The 21,617-nt window shown below is 30.4% G+C and overlaps 1 protein-coding gene across 1 annotated transcript in view; it reads left to right on the plus strand.

Annotated features, from left to right (window-relative positions):
* Positions 1–21,617, plus strand: part of LOC121129144 (limbic system-associated membrane protein) — a 359,843-nt gene that overhangs the window by 161,962 nt on the left and 176,264 nt on the right. The window contains exon 2 of the mRNA XM_040724824.2: positions 97–423. Within this exon, the coding sequence (XP_040580758.2) occupies positions 97–423 (327 nt within the window). The remainder of the gene's footprint in view (positions 1–96; positions 424–21,617) is intronic.

The following is a 21,617-nucleotide window of genomic DNA, read 5'->3' on the forward strand; positions in this document are numbered from 1 at the left end:
CTGAAATATCGGCCTGTGTATATTTGAGATAATTTTATATTGAATGTATTTACAAACATAAATAACTAAGTCCTATTTTCTTTTTCTTTTTTACAGGCCATTATAGTAGCTACATGAGTTCTACAGAAGTCTCTCAACCACAAGTTCTTAGTGAAAATCAGGTGTTTAGAGCGCGCATTGGGGACACTATCATGTTACCTTGCGAAGTGGATAACCTTGGACCCATGATACTACTATGGAAGAAGGGCACTCGGGTTCTCACAGCAGGGGACATGATGGTTCGGCGTGATGATCGGATACACTTGAAAAGAAACAATTTACAAATCAAGGATATTCAAGTCTCAGATGGAGGGAAATATTCATGTGAGATAGAGGCAGACTCCGAATATCCACTCACGGTTTCACATCGCATTGAAGTATTAGGTAATTATTCTAGACTAAAAAATATTTTTAGGTACATACAGGGTGATGCTTAAAATTGCCTCCCCCCTCTCTCTTTTCTCAAGAAAACGTCAATATGATATAGGCATCTAATCAAAATATTGGGGAAAAAAAATATTAATAAGATGTTTAATATATATTAATAAATACTTTTCATTCTTAATGGAGGCTTTGAGATTGGTATGGCCGACTTTTTCCCTATTTCTCCCAAAAAATAATAGTCAAGGGGATTGAGGTATGGGAAAAAGGGCAGTCAAAACTCTTTTGTCCCTAATTTTTCAAAATTGCTATATAAGATTATATTTAGATAACCTCCTATTATCAATCATATTCTCTATTAAGATCATTTTTCTTGGATCTTGGCTAAAATTCTTATATAAAAATAAGAGTTCCTTTTTATCCTGCATCTAGTGTTTCGGCAGTTATCTCAACCAAATCATCTCTTTTGACAGATCCGAAATCGGTTGTTCAGCTCGTGACCTCCACTATATTCTATCTCACGTTCTTAAATTGATTTGTTCCGATATGAGGCTCACTCGAATCACTGTTGTGAAATGAACAACGGGGCATAGAGTAAATAGATAATTATTTGCTAATTGCATTCTTACTTTTATTTAAGATAACAATCTGTTTATCAGCAACTTAAGAATTCATCTATCAAACGACATTATTTTTCATTCCGTGTGATTATTATAAAGGGTTTATAAATATAAAAAACTCATAGTATCACTTTTTATGAATATGTAACACAAAAAGAAATCTTATTCAAAAGTCTATAAAATGAAAAATGCCCAATATATATTTTGAAATTATATGTACGTACTGCCATTAAATTACGCGCCAGTTTCAGCCATTTTGGATGCATATTTATTATATAAAAGTATTTAGAGTAAGTAAATTGATAAGACTGTTTTTGTGAAAATTGACAAAAATTAAGTATGGAGCAGCCATGAAATATTATAAGGTTTTTATTACCACAAACGAAAGCCGTAGGAAAACTAAAAAGTTTTGTATTGATCTAATATCTTTGATTATCAAAATTTCCCAGCAAAAGGCTTTACAAATTTTGTACACTTTCACAAAATCTCTCACGTCAACACGACTCTTACATAATAACTATTCCTTTAAAATGGCTAAAACTTTCCTGACGTACTTTTAACAGATGTTAGATAGATGAGGGGGCATCCACAGGGGTTAGTTACCCTCTACCCCCCTCAAAAAAAAAAAGTAACTTTTGCTATCTACTGAAATTTTTTTCGCCATTCTGGCTAATTTTAAAGAAGAGCAAAAAATTAATATATGAATTTCGTTTTAAAATATTTAATTTTTTGTAAATAAATATGGATTTCTGAATTTTTTTTGTAAAAGTAAATATTTAAAATGTTATTTTTGAAATTTTTCGTGTATATTAGTGAATTGTAAAAAAATATAAAAAAATTTAATTTTTTGTGAATAGCAGTGTAATTAAAAAAAAATTAAATGTATTATTTAAATTTTATTTAAGGAATTTGTTTCCAAAAGTTTAATTTTATATGAGTGTCCCCTTTATTTTGAAATTTTTGCCCCAAAAATTTCATATTTAAGATTTAATTTTCCATATTTTTTTCAAAAAATTTAAGATTTTAAATTTTTTTACACATAAATTATTTTTTTAGTTAAATTTTCTGTTAGTAAAGGGTGATTCAAAACGAACAGTTTTTCCAGTAGAGATTTTTTGACAGGCGCGCGCGAGTTCTGTCAAATGCATACTTCATTTTTACTCAGTATTGTTTTATAATTCTTTATGGAAAGATATAAGCCACAACAACGTGTACAAATTGTTCAATTGTACTATGAAAATCAGCGTTCTGTGAAAGAAGTTTTTGGCAAATTACGCCCAACTTATGGTCCACATAATCGATCTTCAGAATCCACAATTTGCAGAATAATCGAAAAATTTGAAGGGGCAGCAACTTGCTGGGATGTCCCGTCGTCTGGTAGGCCACATACAGCTCGCAGCATAGAATTTTTTTGCGGCCGTAGGCGAGAGTGTAGCCGAAGATCATGAAGAATCGATTTACCACCGCTTTCAACAACTTGGCTTGTCGTATGCAACAACCTGGTACCTCAAATTGAAGCACTTGGTCTCCACGATATTTGGTTCCAACAAGACGGTGCCACTTGCCACACAGCACGTGTAACAATTGACTTATTGGGACATCATTTTGCTGAGCAATAAATTTCACGTTTTGGCCCTGTGAATTGGCCACCAAGATCGTGTGATATCACACCTTTGGACTTTTTTCTATGGGGCTACGTAAAAGCAAAAGTATATGTGAATAAACCACCGACGATTGAAGCATTGGAAACAAATATTGAGCGAGTTATTTGTGAGATTCCGGTCACAATGCTCGAACACGTCATCAAAAATTGGTGCAAAAGAATGGAACATTTAAAGGCCAGTTGCGGCCAACATATGAAGGGGTTTATTTTCTAGAAATAATTGTAAAGGATTGTTTTTTCGGTTCATAATAAAGTTTTGACCATAATATAATATTTTATTACTACAATTCAAAAACCGCTGGTTTTGAATCACCCTTTAGCTAAAGTTTTTTGAATTTTTTTTCAAAATATTTTAACTTTTACCAAACATCTTCCAAAATATAATCCAGTGGACACTTCACTGTTTTCTGATGTGTCACTCTCATTTTTCATGGATAAATATAAACATTGAAGATATATGTTTATTACCATTTTAAAGTAAATCCTTAATGTATATGAATGCCAAATAATTTGTGTTTTTATATCAAATGAACAATAATAGTTTCTTCTTCCTCCCCCCCATCTCTCTCTCCCTGTTCTACTATTTCATTCTTTTTCTCATGAAATAATTTGATTTATAGTCTTGTATCATGCTTGAGAAACATCCCCAAAAAATACTAAAAACTACGAAAAAACATGCTATTTTCATTATAATAAACGATGCTCAAATTTTTTCCCTTTTCGTTTCCCTGAGTTATGCAAAAAAAAAAAAAATGCTAACCCTAATTTGTATGTGAATTCTCATTTATACTCATAAAACCTTTTAACACATGTATATGCATAGCTATAGTTCTACAAAAATATCACCCTAGAGTGTGTTGAAAAATAGAAACATTTTTTAAGTGCTCAACCTGACAACTTAAAGAATGTTTGAAGAATGGACAGCCTATCTGTATTTATGTTGTATTAGATTTACTACGAGTAGCAATTAGCGGAAGGAAATAAATAAAAATCTACGCGTATTTAGCAAGGAGGCAAGAGTTATTATGACGTCGATTTCCAATTCTACTCTTAGTCCAAAAAGTACTTACACAAATCCTAAATTTTACTCCCCGTCTTTCAATGGCCTACAAACGAGGAATCTCTTTATAATTAAAAGATCTCTCTTCAAGAATTAAATAATGGTGATGACATCTTTGGAAAATAAAAAAAACACTTACCGAATGATGAAACTAGAATAAAAACTTGCACGAATTTTGTAATATTGTATACAAATTTAGGTGTAGTTATACAAAATATGACTTTAACTGTAGTGGCAACCTAAATAGGGGTTTTTTTATTGAGTTTTTCATTTAATAAACACAAGTTACTTAAGAAATAAATGCAAGAGGAAGAATTACGTAAAAAAAATCATATAAATAAAAATTTCAGTTTATAATTAGCCCTCTCCAAAAAAAGAATCATTATACACATATTACAGATCAAAAATAACTTAATAAAATCCTTCAATATACAGAATTCAGACCATACATACTAGCATATAACAAAAACCAAAAGAGGAGTAAATAAAGATAATATATAAGAAGCAATTCACCATTAAAAGTACAAACAGTCTCAATAGTAAGACTGGTTTTATTTTAAAGCTTTTAAGATCTTACAATACACTTTAAAGATTCTTAATATTTTGCCAACATCGAGGGGTAATCCCTAGATAATATCACCTCCATATTTCCATCCAGATATAATGGTCATTGGAAAAATCAAAGGGAAGGCAGCCTACCTTGCAATAGCTGAGAGGATAACAGCTCTTATCTCCTCAGAAGCTAAAAGATCATAATTCGGAATTTGCATTGGAGTTCAATATAACTAATTTCAACACTACCATCTTTCCTGGGGATCCCTTTTGTTTTGAACCCCTAAACAAGGTTGTTGTTTTTTTCTAAAACCGTTATCATTTTTCTATAATTTTTGAAAAATGAACACCAAAGTATAAAGTGCATGTGCTCACGGATTACGGAGAGTTACACTGATCATTGGTTAGGGAGTTAAAAGTTTAAGTCCTCGTTGGTCTAAGAATAAAATTGAGGATTGACAAAGGAGTAATTCCTGCTTATGTAATCTCTCGTCACAGCTAGTTGTAGTTGATCTCATGAAAGGTCATTCAAGCTAAGATGGGTTACTCAAAAACATTATTCAAATTGTCAGAGTTACTGTTGTGTCTGACAAGGTTACTTGACATAAACTCTATAATGAGGAGCGAGAATGGCAGAGAGAATTAAGATTGAGATCATAGAGGAATAAGATAATGTACTACACCAAACTCAGAGTAAGTACTTTATTATACATATATAAAACACATTTAAAACGATGATAATAAGTGAAAATAATGAAACTTCATGGGATCTAATCTGCTCTTCCCAAACATACTTTAAATTGTCAGGATTTCTGCATTCATTTTTGGTTTCTTTTATTAATAAATACAATAAGGACACGTTTTAGGATACTTTCCTTAGTTTAAAAGCTAATCTAATGAAATGTCATGACATTTAAGCATCTCTTTTACAAAAAAAAACTATTCCATTTGGTAGGATTACAGCCTTGATTTTTGGTTTCTTTTTTTTAAGAATACCGGTAAGTTATATTTTTTACAGCTCTATACATCAATATATTTATAAAATATAAAGTTACTCTGTTGATTTATTTATAATAAAGGTTTTGAACAAAATAATTACTTTTTTTGTTGTAAATTAACTCTAAAATAGAGTTGAGAGTTTATTTTATAATTTCATTATTTAAGAAAAAGGTGTGTTTGTTTTGTTTTTTTCGGGAGTTTTTTGCAGAAAGTTTTACACAAGACCTATAAATTATATTATTTTCAAATAAGATTTATAAAATTTCTAGAAATACATACTTTGAAAAACTTTTGCGTATAAAAAAAACATTTTTTTTTTGTTGAATAATGAGCAAAATTTATTAATTTATGTCCAACATTTAATAAAGGTCCTAATTTGTGAGATTATAATATTTTTTCATTTTCTTATTGGGTTTTATTATACATGAAGAGATATATAATTTTTTTGCAAAAACAAATACCTTACGTCATGAATAAAATACTATCTGTTTTTGTCAAGAAATAAGAAAATTGTTACGTAAATACAAATACATCTTCTTTTTTTAGGAGGGGAGGGGAAATTTATTATTTAATATCTATTTATTTCTTCATAATTTATTTTTGAAATTTCAGTACGTGCAAAGAATATGAATGAAAAAAAAATTATTAAATGTTTTAAGTTGAAATGATGCTATAAAATTGTGTTTTGATGCATTATTAAAGCTTATTCCTAAAAGTTGAGAACAAATATATGATCTACCCACAAAAATGAAATATGAAACAAAATTTCAGAAAATGAGACATTCCTGAATTATAGTTCTCCATCATAAATATAAACGCATCCATATATAACTGACTCATTTCAGTTAAATATGTAAAAAACTTCTCATGTTTGATAGACTTAACCTTTTTCTCTCGGAGTGAAAGGCAACTTTATAGCTAACATATGTTTTTCATTTTTTCTATTCTTTTTTGATAGTTGAATAAAATCACAGAGGATCGTTTCTCTCGCACAAAAAAAAAAATCCTAAGTAATTTCCAATCATGTGTATGTATACTTCAGGGTATTTTTTAATTGCAAAGGATTTAATTTACAAAAGTGTCATCCATAAGAGCAAAGAAACAATCAAAAGGAAAAAAGTTTTCCACCGCATCATAACTTTTATTGTATCTCGTAACTTTTTCTCCAAAAATAAATGTACAAAAGGCCTTTAAAATGTAGCAGTGTATCAATTCTCCACAAATATATAATTATTATTTAAGAATTGTCAGTATTTTTCATATCTTAAGATGAATTCATTCGAATTCAACTAACTGAACAAACTACATAGTTAATTTATAAGTTATACCAGGGACTACTAGAAGAAAATATCATCAAAGAGGAGTAACTCTCATCCTCTAACCACGGCATTCAAAAAATATCAACTTAAGCATGGCTTGACTCCTACTCTAATGCACATCAAGAACTCATATCAAATTTTAATATTTGTGGAAGTAGATTGTCCGAAGGAGGATAGAAGTTGAGGAATAGCAAATCAGAATCTTACATATTCAAGACTGAGTATGCCAACTTATCAGAGACTCTTTGAGGGTATAATTCCAATGGGATCAGTGTAGATATTGTTAAGAAATAAGATAACGAATCCTGTCACTCTCTCTACAAAAGAAATGATTAAATGAAGGAAAAATTATTTATTTGAAGATTTTAGGTTAATCTCTCTTGAAAGGGATTTTCCTCCCATGAAATGAATTGATTTTCGTGTCTGGGGTTTAAATTTGATTTTTTCTTCTAGAAGTCTTTGCTTAGCCTCGCTTTCCTTTAATTTATTGTCCTCTTGGCTATTGAGCAGTCCATGGTTGGTTAAAACATATTAAATTCATGTTTTTTTTCTATTATTAATTTAAAAATACGTTTATAACCCCATTTGTACAACCATAGTCCTCCCTCCAAAGCTTCAGCTCTTAGTAAGCTGCCATTTTGGTAATTCCAAAGTGGAAAATATCTGTAATGAAGAAAAAAAAGCTGACATTCTCTTGTGAAAATGTATATAGAGATTATGAACGTAAAAATGATGGAAAATGAGAAATATAATGAAAATTTTCACTTACATACATAATTATCGTAAACTTCTTTGAGTAGTTTGTTATTCAAAAAACAAATAAACAATATTTATTCTTGAAATTTTTTTTTGTTCAAGTAACAATCACAAAATGAGATGAATAGTTTTAAAGGAAAGATTTGCCGTACTAGAATATGTCATGGATAAAGTAATAGTGTGTTTTTCTCATTATTTTAATATAAATTACAAAAATATATGTGAGTATTTTGTTCTACATTATAAAGTTCAAATACCCACAGTTGTATTAGTCATAAAAGTATCATTAACATGTAAATTGAATACAAAAAAATAAAATGATGGAATTAACTCGATTACAACTCGAATGACCAATTTTGTAACTAAATAATGCATTTAAGACAAAAAAAAAAAAACTTCTACCCGTACAATTTTCTTGAATAATTCTTACAGGCATCGAAACATATTACTGATACACAGTCCTCATTTTGAAACACAATGATGCTATTCGATAAATCGTAACTGAGATTAAAGTATTTATATGGGTATATACACAGTACAAGTGTTAGAACAAAAAAAAAAAACTTGTAGACATTTTTTACTTCACAGAAAACTTTTTACCTTACAAAATATGTACGCATTTTTACAGCTGTTCTTAACTTTAGAGCCCTTAAGTACTTTTTTTAAAGGATTATTTAGAGCTGCAAAAAAAATTATTAGACCTAATAAAAAAACTTAATTTAAAGGAATACAAATATATTAGGAAATAAAATATATAAAACGATGGCGGCCTTACAGCACAACTTTCAGATAGGGGCCTATGTTTCTTTCTACTTCAATGTGATAACATTTGATTCACGGTCGCTTCTAGGGGAAAAAATATGCATTATGTACAGGGTTGATACTATCTAGTGGTAGGCATTTCTATTCTTTCAATTTTTCAAAAGTAAATTTTATAATAAAGGTTTTATGAGTACATTTATTTAACAAAATCATCTTAAAAAAGTTAATTTAATCGGTGAGCCCTTAGTTCTAACTATTAACTCAATATAAGGCCTAAATCTCTTTCAGACATTACAATGTAATCAGACTCTAGCTTGGTCCATTCCTTCTTAATGGAAGCCTCGGTAGAGTGGACACACCCATGCAGCGTAGCACACACTCTCTGCTCCAGACCGCCTAGATTAAGTAATCCAAGGGGTTCGTGTCTGGAGAGGACGGCAGTCACATGTTGAAGTCCCAAAAGTCAGGAAAGTTGTAAATCAGGAAGGCCTCCGTCCTAGCTGTGCGATGATACGAAGCTACGTCTTGATTCAATACAAAATTGTCCCAAAACTTTTCTCTGGGCAAAGGTTGCAATTTCTTATCCAAAAGTTCACAGTAAGGATCTGCATTGAGCCACTCCTCCCACTCCACAAAAAATGGAGCGTGGACTTTGCCTTTGCGGGCCATGGGATGTTTTTCCCCTCAATACATGTCTCACTGACGGTGAGATATTGTCTGGATGTTTGGTTTTGCTGAAGCGGCTGTTCTGCTTATTCACAGTGACATTAACGGGGGAAAAAATATTATCAGAAAAGAGCAAAAATTTACCCGAATTTTTGTTGGCCTTGAGAAAATTTAGAATCTTCTTTCATCTTTCCAACCGTCTCAGGTTATTCTGTTCAGAGATAAGATGCCTTGTTGTCCTCCTCCGTGATTTTGTACCAATACCAATCTTGATTGAAAATAAGTAAATATGTATCACTAGATAAGATAAACTCTGTATATGTACTACAAAGATTATTACTAGGGATGGAGTAATTTGAATATTGTAATGTATACTCATAGACGTATTTTGATGCTCTCTACTATTAACAAAAATCAATAGAAAAAATAAATTTAAGGGAAACATTTTTAAAAACTTTTGAAAGATTGATTATTCTTCAAAATTGAGCATTTTGTAGAAAAATAATTATTTAAGGAAAAAAAAAGTTTGATAAAGTTTTCCAAAAACTTTCCCATATATTGATTTTTTCTGTTGATTTTTTTTCATAATAGAAAATTGCAGAGCATACCAAAAGACCTTCTTATCAAAAGCAAACTAACATGGCAAAAAGGCTGATATTGTCAACATACGCTTCTAGCATATGTACCAAGATAACAAATAAATAAATTTGATAATAAAAGGAAAATTAAATCCTCGAAAACAATGTGTGTATGTTCGTTACTTAGTCGCTCCTAGAAAAAGAAATATACCTTATATTTATGGGCTTCAAAGACAATTCCTAAGTCAGATGAAGTAATTGTAGTAATTGGAAATTCTAAGTATTTAAAAAGTGTCAGTTTCTTTGTTGTTGGTAATCTAAACAGTGTTTTTTGGGGTTTTTTTTAAAGCTGTTATCATTATTCTTTTATTCTTGAGAAGACGACAGCTAGGTAAATAGTGTAACCATGCATCTATATGCTCGTGACTGATGGAGAGCAGATTTATTGGGGAGTTATTATTGTAATTCCCTGTTGGACTCGGTGTAGAGTTGATGATCGAAAACGGAATTATTTCTAGATTTATCCTTGCTTGATACGGAGTAAGGCTTTTTTTTATTTTCTTCCTCATAAGATTGATTGCAGGTAATATTATAAAATCTCAAGAGAGGTTTTATAATTATTTTGTTTTCTCTCCTTCCATTAATTCTTCGGGTTAAGCATCTTTGTTTTTTTTTTGTTTTTTTACATTCCAAAGGGATTACAATTAACAACTCTAATTGTAGGAAATAATTTGATTAAAAAAAATTGAATTATGTAAGATATAACAAAAATGAAGCGATGTAGCTTAATGGACAACTTACTTGTAATAAATTATTATATAGAACTCAATTTGCGTAAGTTCGTAGCCCGATCTTTCCTTGATAATAAAATATACTAAATGTATATGGACTTTAAAGAAGATTCCTAAATAAAATAATAGTTTGCCTATTATTTATAAAGCAGAAGTTTTCCTTTTGTAGGCTCTTATAATATAACACTTCTTGAAATATTGGTCTCAAGGTGAGCCAAGGCCTTGTTGGCTTCCTTTTTATTTTATATATTTTTTGTCAGCATTGAAGGCATAGCAAAATGCATTAATATTTAAAACGTAATACCTACGTTCTTATAACCTTCACCTTGTGAGATTACCTTCAGCTTATATTACAAATTACATATTTTTACATTTAAAAAATATATATCAGATAATGAAGTTTTGCAAAAATATAAAACAGAATATTTTTTTTAAGTTCCTTTGAGAATCAAATATCCGAATATGATATAATGTTAATCAAATAAATTATTTTACAACATGAAATTACTTAAATGCATGGATGTCTGTCTATTCATATACATTATACCAACACGTTATATACTGGGTAGTCCAGATAATTCGGTACAAGAAAAACTGATGATTGCAGGAAAACCAAAAAAATTTAAAAGAATTATATATCACAAAAAAAAGTAGGATACAACCCATGAAGCCATGGCAAAAAGAAACATTGCATTACAAAATAGACTCCTTTGTTCTTTAAGCAACATTTTTTTTTTTTTTTTTGTAATATAAATAAATATATTTCAAACTTTTAATAAAATAAAACTTTTCATATTACACTACAATTATTGCTATATTGTGAATGATTTCAAATAATCTAAAATAATAATAATTTTAAAAAAAGCTCTTAAATAATTAATTACAATAAAATAAGATCAACTAACTAGTACCACAACTCCAATATACACATATTTCTGAAGAAGGATCATAAACAAGTAAATCCCCCCTTAATTATTCTCAAATATAGAGAAGAAGACGAAACAGACAACCCTCCTTGGATGGACGCAATTTGTCAACAGTGTGATTTAAAAAATAATGTGGCTAGTGATGTGCCTCCACCTGAAAGGGAGTGCATGATATTAATTGAGGTGGTCACGCAGTTCCAGATGCCTAGTGGAATCATTCCATTCGTATGCTTCGCCAAGTAGTGCACTTCTTGGACCTTCGAAACATTGTTTTCTATTTTGAGACCCTCATCATATGATGCAGACGTGACGACATACCAATCCATCTGGGTAAGTCTCACTCCGAAATAGCCCCATACTCTGTCCTCCGCACCTCTCAACATGGGTAAAACCATTTGGCAAAAGTTAAAATATATGAGATGATATTTCTGTTTCCTTACAGAATATACAATTTATATTCCTCCGGACTCACTCTCGATTTATTGGTAAAAAGTGAGGATGTTGCCAGCCTAAAAGTATGCCACTTCTGGGGAGAATTGCTGAACGGATTTTTCAAAATTACTAATGGATCTACTCCTTTCATGTCCCTTACTAGCTCCAGTCTCTTTATTCTTTTCTGAAGGGTGTTTCACTGCAAGGCCGTGTATAAAGGTTTTGCTTATTAATTTACTTGAAACAGGTTCTAGTTATATATATGCTGGGGTTGGAAGGACCAGAACTGCATTTATACGTAAGTCCTTGATAGTGGGGCATAAGAAAACTAAAAAGAACTGCAATGAATATACTATGTTGTCGTAATAAACAAATAAGATAAATAAAAATTTTATCTAGTGCTTAAATCCTTTAATGTAATTTAGTGCAGATCATTCCCAAAGAAAAGTTGGACCTGGATCGATCTTACTATAGTGTGTGTGGGGGTCGTATGATATGGATTATATAGAAGGCCTTTCAATATTTACTTTTGTTCTTGCTAAAGATACACATCATTACTACTATAAAGACGTTTTTAATTCATTACAGGGTCCGAAGGCATCTGTAATGTATTAATGAATAATTTCCCTTATTTAAAGAAGAATAAAAGAAGATGGTTTTGTACAAAGTTGAAGACTGACCTCATTTACCCTGGGATTTAGTAATAAGAAGATTACTGTCGTCATGTATTTACGTTTATTGTAAAGAATACCGTTTAGAAAGGCTGATATAATAATTATATGCAACACAAAATATACGCCTTTATATAGAAAATTAAAAAAAGTACATAGTAGGAAATGAATAATGAAAATGAAAATTCCTCATATTTGTTTACATCGTTTACATATTCAGATCTTGTTCATCAAAAAAAAAATACTTTCTCTAACTATGATGTCCTCATTAGAATTTTTTTACTGTGTAACGTACAAAATCACAAAAAAAAATTGGTCAGGATCAATGTTATTTTATAAAAGTTGATACCATCATTTTTGTAAGTTTTATTTAGACAGCGAATAGTGTATAAAAATTAGAGTTATTATCTAAAACTTTCTGGGAAGATGCATTTACAGCAATAATATTAAACATTATAGTTAAAACTTTCTTTAACAGATTAAGGCTTACAAACATAAAATATTCGTATACCTTAACTAAAAACATTAGCATCTAAAATCAATAAAATACAAACATATAACAAAGTCGGGTTAGTCATTCTGAAGTCATTTACGGGTTCCCCAACAGTTATATTGTTTGCTAGGTAACTCTTTCACATTTAATAAATCATTCCCTATCGACCTAGCTTTAGGAGTACTTTCTTTATTATGTGATGGCACTCCCAATAGAATTATCGCCGTAATTATAGTAACGTTATTGTCCTCTGGACCCCTCAGGTTTAAACAAATAAAATTATCCTCAGAATATGTCATTGTGGACATTCCAAAAAAGTGTCCCATCATTTGAGTTTCAATATTGCAAATATCGACACAATAACCTCATTTGAAATTAAGTGTGATGTATAAATTATATTTGTACAACTTATAAATCAGAATGAGAGAGAAAATGGAAAAATCAGACTAGATATTGAGACCTAAAAAAAATCTACGATTAAACTTCTGTCGCAGTTCCTACATCGCTGTGTGAACTCAAATATTGGTCCAAATCGGTCTAGAAAAAAATCATGTTAGACTGAATGGAAAAAAACATCATCGGTTTTTGATCGAGTCTCATCACTAACATAAACATACAAAGAAAAAAGTCCATAGTAGAGATATAAAATATAATAACAATATTGATAGTCTCCTAGTTTAAAAAAACCTTCCCTTATCTTTCTTCTTCAGGGCTATTCTTTTTATGCATTCAAAAATTGATTTTTTTTTTTTCAATGAAAGGCCTTCGAGAACATTGATCAATTTTTATTATATTCATCATTATACTTATATAAATATATGTTAAATGAAACACACTGCAGGTAAATCTTCATCATCATTTTTTTATTCAAGCTTTAAAATATTCAAAATTCGAGCTACATAATCATCCGGCCGAAAAATTAAGGATTAAATAAATGAAAGAAAGGTTCTCATTTACTGGGTGCAAATATAGTATTGACGTTTAGTCAGATATATGCTATAAAAATGTATTTTTACAAAACTTTTGCCAATACTCGTAGCTATTTATTCTTTATTTAACATCAGCTCTTAATATGTCTTCTATCCTCTTGCAGAAATAGACAAAGGACTTAAGAATATAGTAGGGACCTATTTCATTGACTTGTCATGACGTTTTCATGCAGCAAAAAAGAATCATCAAGAAGATTAGCATTTGCTTATATGGACGCGTCTTTGATTTAAGACAATATTAATTGAATCGTTTGAATCGATGGAGAACGATCTATTTCATACAATTTTATCAGGATAGGCTTCTTCAACATTATCAAGGACTCACAATTATTTTATTGAATGCGTATGAGAGACTTTCAAATGTTCAACATGATTGCATGGGGTGTGGGGTTCATATGATGTTCTTGAGGTTATCTGTATGTATAATGTCACAGCCATCCTTCAATTTATATTCTGATGCCTTTCTTAGCTGAATTAAAAAGTAAAATATGTTTGCTGAATATGTAGCACTGAAATTTGTCAATTTAGTTATGACATAGTGTTTCTAAATTTTTAGTTTTCACTCTGTAGTAGCGGCTCCTTATGAAGGAAAAGAGGAAAAAGATGAATTAGAGGGGGGGTTGTACATAGATAGAAAAGGAAAGCATGACTTATAAAATAACAAAAAACATCTATTGTTTGTATTAAATTGGGTTTTTTTTAATTTATAGTTTTACAATTAATTTTATGTTTGTATAAATTGTTTTAATGTATGCATGCAATAAATGAAATAGGAATTTGGAAAATTGAACATTAGAGCAGGCAATCCACAGAATGATAATCGTGTGGCAATAGATTTTGATCCACCTTAAGAATTAGCTGTCCACCTGCAGTACTTATTGTCCAATGAATATTTTACAAAATAGATCTTAAGTGACAATTTCTTGTGATACAAAAGATTGTTAAATTTCAATGAAAATGCAACCGATTATCACTTGCAAGGAAATTCTATCATAATCATATTTTGAATGATCAAATTGCTTAATAAATTAATTTTCTATAATTTAAACGTGTGGAGCGATCTCTAAATGTGATTTCTTTAATTTTTTTGATAAGTACATACAATACTTTTAAAACAACGTAAATAAATGTTGGGTTTAAAACTACCCAAAACCAAATCCAAGAATTGATCAGCTAAATATAAATGCACAATCTGAATCTCAATAAATATTATTTCATCTTCAAAAAGTAATTCTCAAACTTCATTGATACAAATGTTTCTAAAAAAACATATATGTGGTGTTTCAATATAAAAACAATCGTGAACCAAAATCAAGAAAAGAAGAAAATAACTAAAATACCTACAGGTTAATTTTTCATGGACATAATTGACGCAAATATGGACTTAGTATGTAAAGTGACTGATATTGGGATCTTTATGGCCTCTTTCAAATAAAATCTGTCAACTTCTCATAATTTTAACGTGAAAATCAATTTCGTCTTCCTCAAAGGGTTAAAAAGAATATTTTTCTAATAAAAATAAACAATAATTCGTCAAGGAATACAAATTTAATTCAGACTTACTTTGGATAAATATCATTCTAGCTTGCTTTCGTGACATTGACAGACAATGTATATATATAATTTGAAGGAAAAATTGAAAAAAAAAAAGATTATTACATAATTTGATACAAAGGAATATTTTAATATTAGAGTATAAATAAGAAATATTTTATCTCTGTTAATTTTTTTTTTTTTCAAACAAAAGTGTGAGCAAAATATCTTTTAGTGCCTTTGTTTGTCTGATGTTGTGTAATAGTGCGAAAAAGAAAATATACTATACAAATGAAAAAAAATAAAAAATTTATTCACTTAATAAAATGTCAAAATTTACCAAATGTAAAACTTTGATATTTCATATTGCATAATACACAAATATGACGACATTTTTTAAATATATTTTATAAATAAAAAATTATGAAAAAACTGTGTCAAATGGCTTTATAAATACAAAAATAATAAAAATAAAGTTTTCATTTTATTTGTTGTTATTCTTTGTTTGGTATTTCTATAGAGTAGAGAGTGTTTTCAGGGACCTTGAATGCCTGGAGTTGATATATGTATTAAATAAAATAAACGTATTCCCCAAAAACTTTGCATGGCTTAAAAATGAAAATCTAAACACTTGATGTCAAAGAAGTGTAGATATTGCTAATACATATTGAAAATCTATATAAAACTGCTAGATTTGTACGATAAATTATGTGTATGAGTCGACTAGGGGCGAACAAAAATTATGTTCCTTGCAAATATTATAGTTTATTTAATGTCTAATATGAATAAATAATAACATAAATTTAAAAGATATTAGAGTATACTTAGAAATGGACGTTATAGGAAAAAAAAATTGAGGGTAAAGTTATAGTTCATTGAATTAGTCAGTGCCATTTGTATATACAAATGCACATGAATAACTGACCATTTACCTAGAAAAGGTTTTTTTTTCTTTTTAAACCCACGAAAAGGCCAATATCACAGACAAAAGTCACATAAAATTGATCTAAGAAGTACTGAGTGGTACATTAAAATCTGGAAATTATGAATTTTAAATTTCAACAAAATATAATTTAGTAAGTAACAATTGAATTTTAGCAAAATCAACACTATAAATGGATTTGTGTCTGAGCTCTCTTAAACATCATTATAGCCGCCCTAAGTGGCAATGATGGCTCCCAGGTGGTGGCAGAAGGCCTGGAAACCGCTGCAGATGTACTCCTCTGTCATGGCGTCCCAGTACTGGTTGATAGTGACATTGAAGGCATTGGTATTTCGATGACAGACACTGACGGCCTTCCCCTTAGCATGAACTCAAAAGGTGTAGTCAAGGGGGTTGGCATCAGGACTGTAGGGGGGCCAAAAGTGTCAAAAAAAAAAGTACAAAAGACTCATTTAAAAGAGTCTGGGAATGGACAAGATATATTTTTTTCATTGCTATTGTCAAAAGTGGCCTCTCCACCCTCATAAAGCTTTCCACCCACTTTTTTGAAAGCTTTCTGTACAGTCTAGTATGAAACCCGTAGATCTTTTGTATGGGCCCTCATGGACTTCAGGGGATTTGCTTGGGCAGTTTTCTTTAACTCCTCCAGGATCAGTTTGGTCTTTTTGAAAGAGCCCTTTTTCCTCTCCAATGTTTTGGACTTGCTGACGGCGATCAAATTCCAGTGTCATTTCCACGACTTGTACGTGATCCAATGAGCTCTGGTTTGTTTTGTTTTACAACTAATTGTTTATCATTTAATATATCGAAATATGAATTAATTTCAATCACTAAACCTTCATTAATTATTGAATTAGTAAGTGTTCAGATTTCAATAAACCCCCCTGTACATATTAGTTGAATATTAGTTCATATTAGTACATATAGTTTGAAGACGATGTTCTTTATAATAAGTAATTACAATTGATTAGAGTTAGTTATGTGGATTAAACAACTCAAGGGCATGAGCGACGAGAGTTGTTGACTTATATTAGTTGATAAACAAAGCAATAGTGCCGTATTGGGTCAAAATAATTGAACACAGTGAAAATTATTCGTTGCACATACTATTTTTTTAAACAACCAGCTACAGACTGTCACATCCTCATGTAGATAATATAGTTTTTTTAGTTCCTCCTGCCCTATTGACATTAACTTAATATCATTCTTGGTCAGAAAAAAAAAGTGTGGTAAAAGAAAATAAATGATATTTCCAATGGACGGCTTTAGTAGTGTGTATCTCGCGTTATATAAATGTGATCAGATTACGTTAGCTGGTGGTGTAAAGATAAGACTTCTTACTAAAAAAAATTTATTGAATGTTATGATTGATTGACTCAGTATTGTTTGATCATGCGTTGAAGATGGACACCAGTAAAAACAAAATAAACAATATTTCATCGATTTATGTTGTTCCTGATACTATAACGGCCGATCACACACAATTTAGGTTTCGTGGGTTCCGTTGGGTAATTTTAATTTCAAGATGCACCAACCCCCGGGAAGGTGAATTGGTACAATAATGGAAATCGTTGAGTCTGACCGTCATGTAAGCATTATTTGTATTGTCAAGAAGCTAACGATTAATGATTTCCCATTAAAAATATTGGATTTCTACAACTAAAATGATAGAGTGATACATTTTTGATAGGGAATAAAGGTCCTTGTCATTTGTGAGTCCCTTTTTGACATCCAAATACAGGGCCATAGTTCCCATTTCCTTAATTTTAACGCTTAAAATGCCAAACAATTTACTTCAGGTAGAATACCACATGTGTCTTTTGGACCCATTTTACTCTTTGACATATTTTTATACAATTATAGGTAATACAAAACCTTTATTTTGGCTAAAAGTACAAACAAAATCACCAAATCATGGTTGTGTGTGATAATCAAATTTCAAAAATGGGTCAAATGGCCTCACTTGGTATTTTAAGAGCTAAATGAAGAATTGGTTTTCATTCTTATAAATTGATTTTTGAGGTCCCAAAGAGATGGACAATATTATCAAAAATGCCAAATTCATTTTATAAAAAAAAAGTTCCTCTTGTCTCGTCTTTGTCTACTAATATTTCATATGGAGATATTGCAAATTTATCTTATAGTCGTACTGAGTTGATTTATAGGATCAGGTTTTGATAACACAGAAACCTACATATCTACTTATTTATTCCTCCATAAAAATAATTTATGTTTCTTCTGTTTCCTGGTCTAAATTTTTGTATCATAGAATTTAATTTACGTCTCTTTCAATGGAACGTAAATTATGTTCGTAAAAAGCAGTTGTGCAGAAACATACGAGATATATTATAATTATTGGGAGATTGATTTTATTTATGGTCCAAGACTTGTTACATAAGTTGATTAAGAGGGGAGGACGGAGACAGTGTCAAATTTTTTTGTCTGTGGTTTAATTACTCAAAGCTGGTTTGACTTATGTAGACTACCCCAGTTTTAACATAACCATAGATACATATAATATTAGCCGCCGGTAGTGCATTCACCCGGATATTTGACGAATGTTTTTGTAGAATACCTGCTGACGTTTCATTAACAGTGAACAACTATGAGTTAAAGGAAATAAACACAAACCCCGCTCACTCCGTATCTAGCAATGCGATAGTCTGAAATTACTCAGATATCGATCCTCAATTCTTCACTGAGTCAGACAAAAAAATACACATATAACTCTGCAACAAATAGTTGGGCTTACTTTTCGTCTTTCACGTACTAGTGATTACTTTATACTTATAAGTTATATGTGCTCTCTAAACATATAATAAAGAATAAGAACTTTAGCTTTGTAAGAAAAAAAAACATTTTTCCCGAATGGCATTTCGCCGAAGGACAATTTGCCCAAAAGCAATTTGGTTGAAAAATGATATTTAATATATATTGATATATACGATTGTATATTTTTTATGCAATTTAAAATGATATTATGAATTTTAACATAATCTAAATTAATATACGTTCTTTTTCTGAAAATTTTTTTGTAAATATATTTATTAAGGATCATTATATAAAAACAGCACAGGGTTTGAAAGTAGTTTGAATATTTACCGTTGCAGTACTTGATTATAAAATCAAACACAACATAAATTTGAATGAAAGAAGTGATAATCACTGATCCGATATCAATTAACTATAATTCAACACAATGGATTACTCATATTGGAAAACAATCATGGATTGACGAACAACCATTAGATCATTTATATAAAATGATCCATCATGAATATAATTAATAATATGTAGAAAAACACTCATAAGTTAACTTATTTGTCATAAAACATAGCATATGAACAATACCTCCTCATCATACTATAATTTGAAACTGAATTACAATATAAAATCGTATATATCAATATAATAAATATTTTTTCTCGGCGAAATTTCCAAAATGGTCCTTCGGCATATTTTCCTTTAGCGAAATGACATTTGGGTTAATTTTTCTGATGTACAAATTTATGCATAAGAACTTTTCAACTCTGGCGCGTCATCAAATATGTGTACGGCCTGCCTTGTATTGTTGTCTCCTATCTAATCCCCGTATACCTTAAAAATTTGAGACTTACATACTTAACGCACGATAATTCACGATTGAACCGGTCAAGTGCAAACAGCGTTTGTAGTATACATTCACACCTTTACAATGCCTGTTCGTATGAGTCGATGTTACCAATAATGAACAAGATATATTTAGTTCAAAAAAGGAGCAAAAAATACGAAACTATTTTTTCTGAAGGTAATATTAAACAATATGTGTAAGGTAATTCTAGGTTTTTTAATGTTTGAGAAAAAAGGTCTGTTGCAACTACCCCTGTCTTTCCTAAGTATGTTTGTATGCAAATGACTACCAATCTATTATTTCTACCTACATATTACACATTTACTAATGCAAGTAACATAAAATATGATTAGTCTTTCAGGCATAAATGATGAAACATTACATCTGATCTTTTTTTTTTCTCCATGTTATTACTCCTTGTTTGAAAAAAGTATGCATTGCTTAACATTTATGTTAAGTAGGTCATGTCACTTACCTATCCCCATCTTCCAGTTAATTGTGTTTGTAGACACAAATGTAAAGCATACATATTTTCTTAAAAGATTTTTTTTTTTTTGATTAATTGAGCAAAGTTTGTCTGTATGCTCGTATGTACGTCCACTCTATTACTCACTTTGACCTGCAACTATAGTAAAAACAGTCAACGTTGACTGAAAGTTGGTACAAGTGAAATACAACAATATTATTCTTATAATATAACTTAACAACTATTATATTTCAATAATATACATATACATAAATATCTCACAAAAAAAAAATAACTAAAAACTTCCTGAGCTCAGCTTCACTTCTCAAACGAAAGCATAGAGGTATGGAGTTCCAAAGACTAGCCCTTTGATATGATACTTTGTTTACAGAAAGGGTCAAGGCCATAAGAGCTGATTGCCATCCAATGCTTTTGAACTACATCAAACACAAGGGGCCTTCAAAAATCATTTTGTACGTCGATGAGAATAACTTTGGAGTGGACGCAGAAGTTAATCGGCAAAATGAGTCATTGTCTCTGATCTGACTACAGCCCTACCAGTTTCGAAGTCCCAGAACCCGGTCGAAGTAATGGTTTTTAAAACTATGGCCAGCCATGGTTTGTTAATGCTACCATATTTTATAGAGGCTGGACTTAAGATCAACACAGCTAAGTACCTAAAGATCCTGGAGGAGACATTTGGCCTGATCAATTTGGTACTTCTACAGGACCCTAACGCAAATCCTATCTGAGAAGGTCTCTTTTTTCGTTAAGGCTGAAATCTGGCCTAACAACAATTCATGTTTCAAAAATACTTATTAATATTCCAGAACAGGTTAACAAACGTTCCTATAGCAGTGTTAGCTCCTAAAGACTAGCATCACCAAGAACAGTAGTATGATTCTAGTTGATCATCTAATCAAGGCTGTAGCACGATTCAGGCCAAGGATGACAAAAGTATTTGAAGCTAGAGGAGGTCACATCGAATAAATTAAAAACAATATCACTAGCAGCAACTTCCCTCATTCTCCATAGATTTGATCAATAAATCACCATACGGTAAATATTATAATTACCAAGAATAAATTCCCACTGTATCTGCAAAAGCCCTATATCTTTTTGAGGCGAAGTTTCATATAATTGTAATCTTCTTTTAATGTATGTAAAATGTACGTACACTGATATTGTATCCCTATTGTTGTTCAAGATTGACAAAAATCTACAATGTGCTCCTTAATCAATCAAAAATTCTCAAGAAAAAATAGAAATATATTAAATTTGAATTTTGAATGCATAAAATCTTTAATTTATCATCTTCAGGTGCCATTCCACACATATTTTATTATTTTTAAATTAATAGTTGTTGTT

Source organism: Lepeophtheirus salmonis, chromosome 14, assembly GCF_016086655.4.
Source record: "Lepeophtheirus salmonis chromosome 14, UVic_Lsal_1.4, whole genome shotgun sequence".
Lineage (NCBI taxonomy): Eukaryota > Metazoa > Arthropoda > Copepoda > Siphonostomatoida > Caligidae > Lepeophtheirus > Lepeophtheirus salmonis.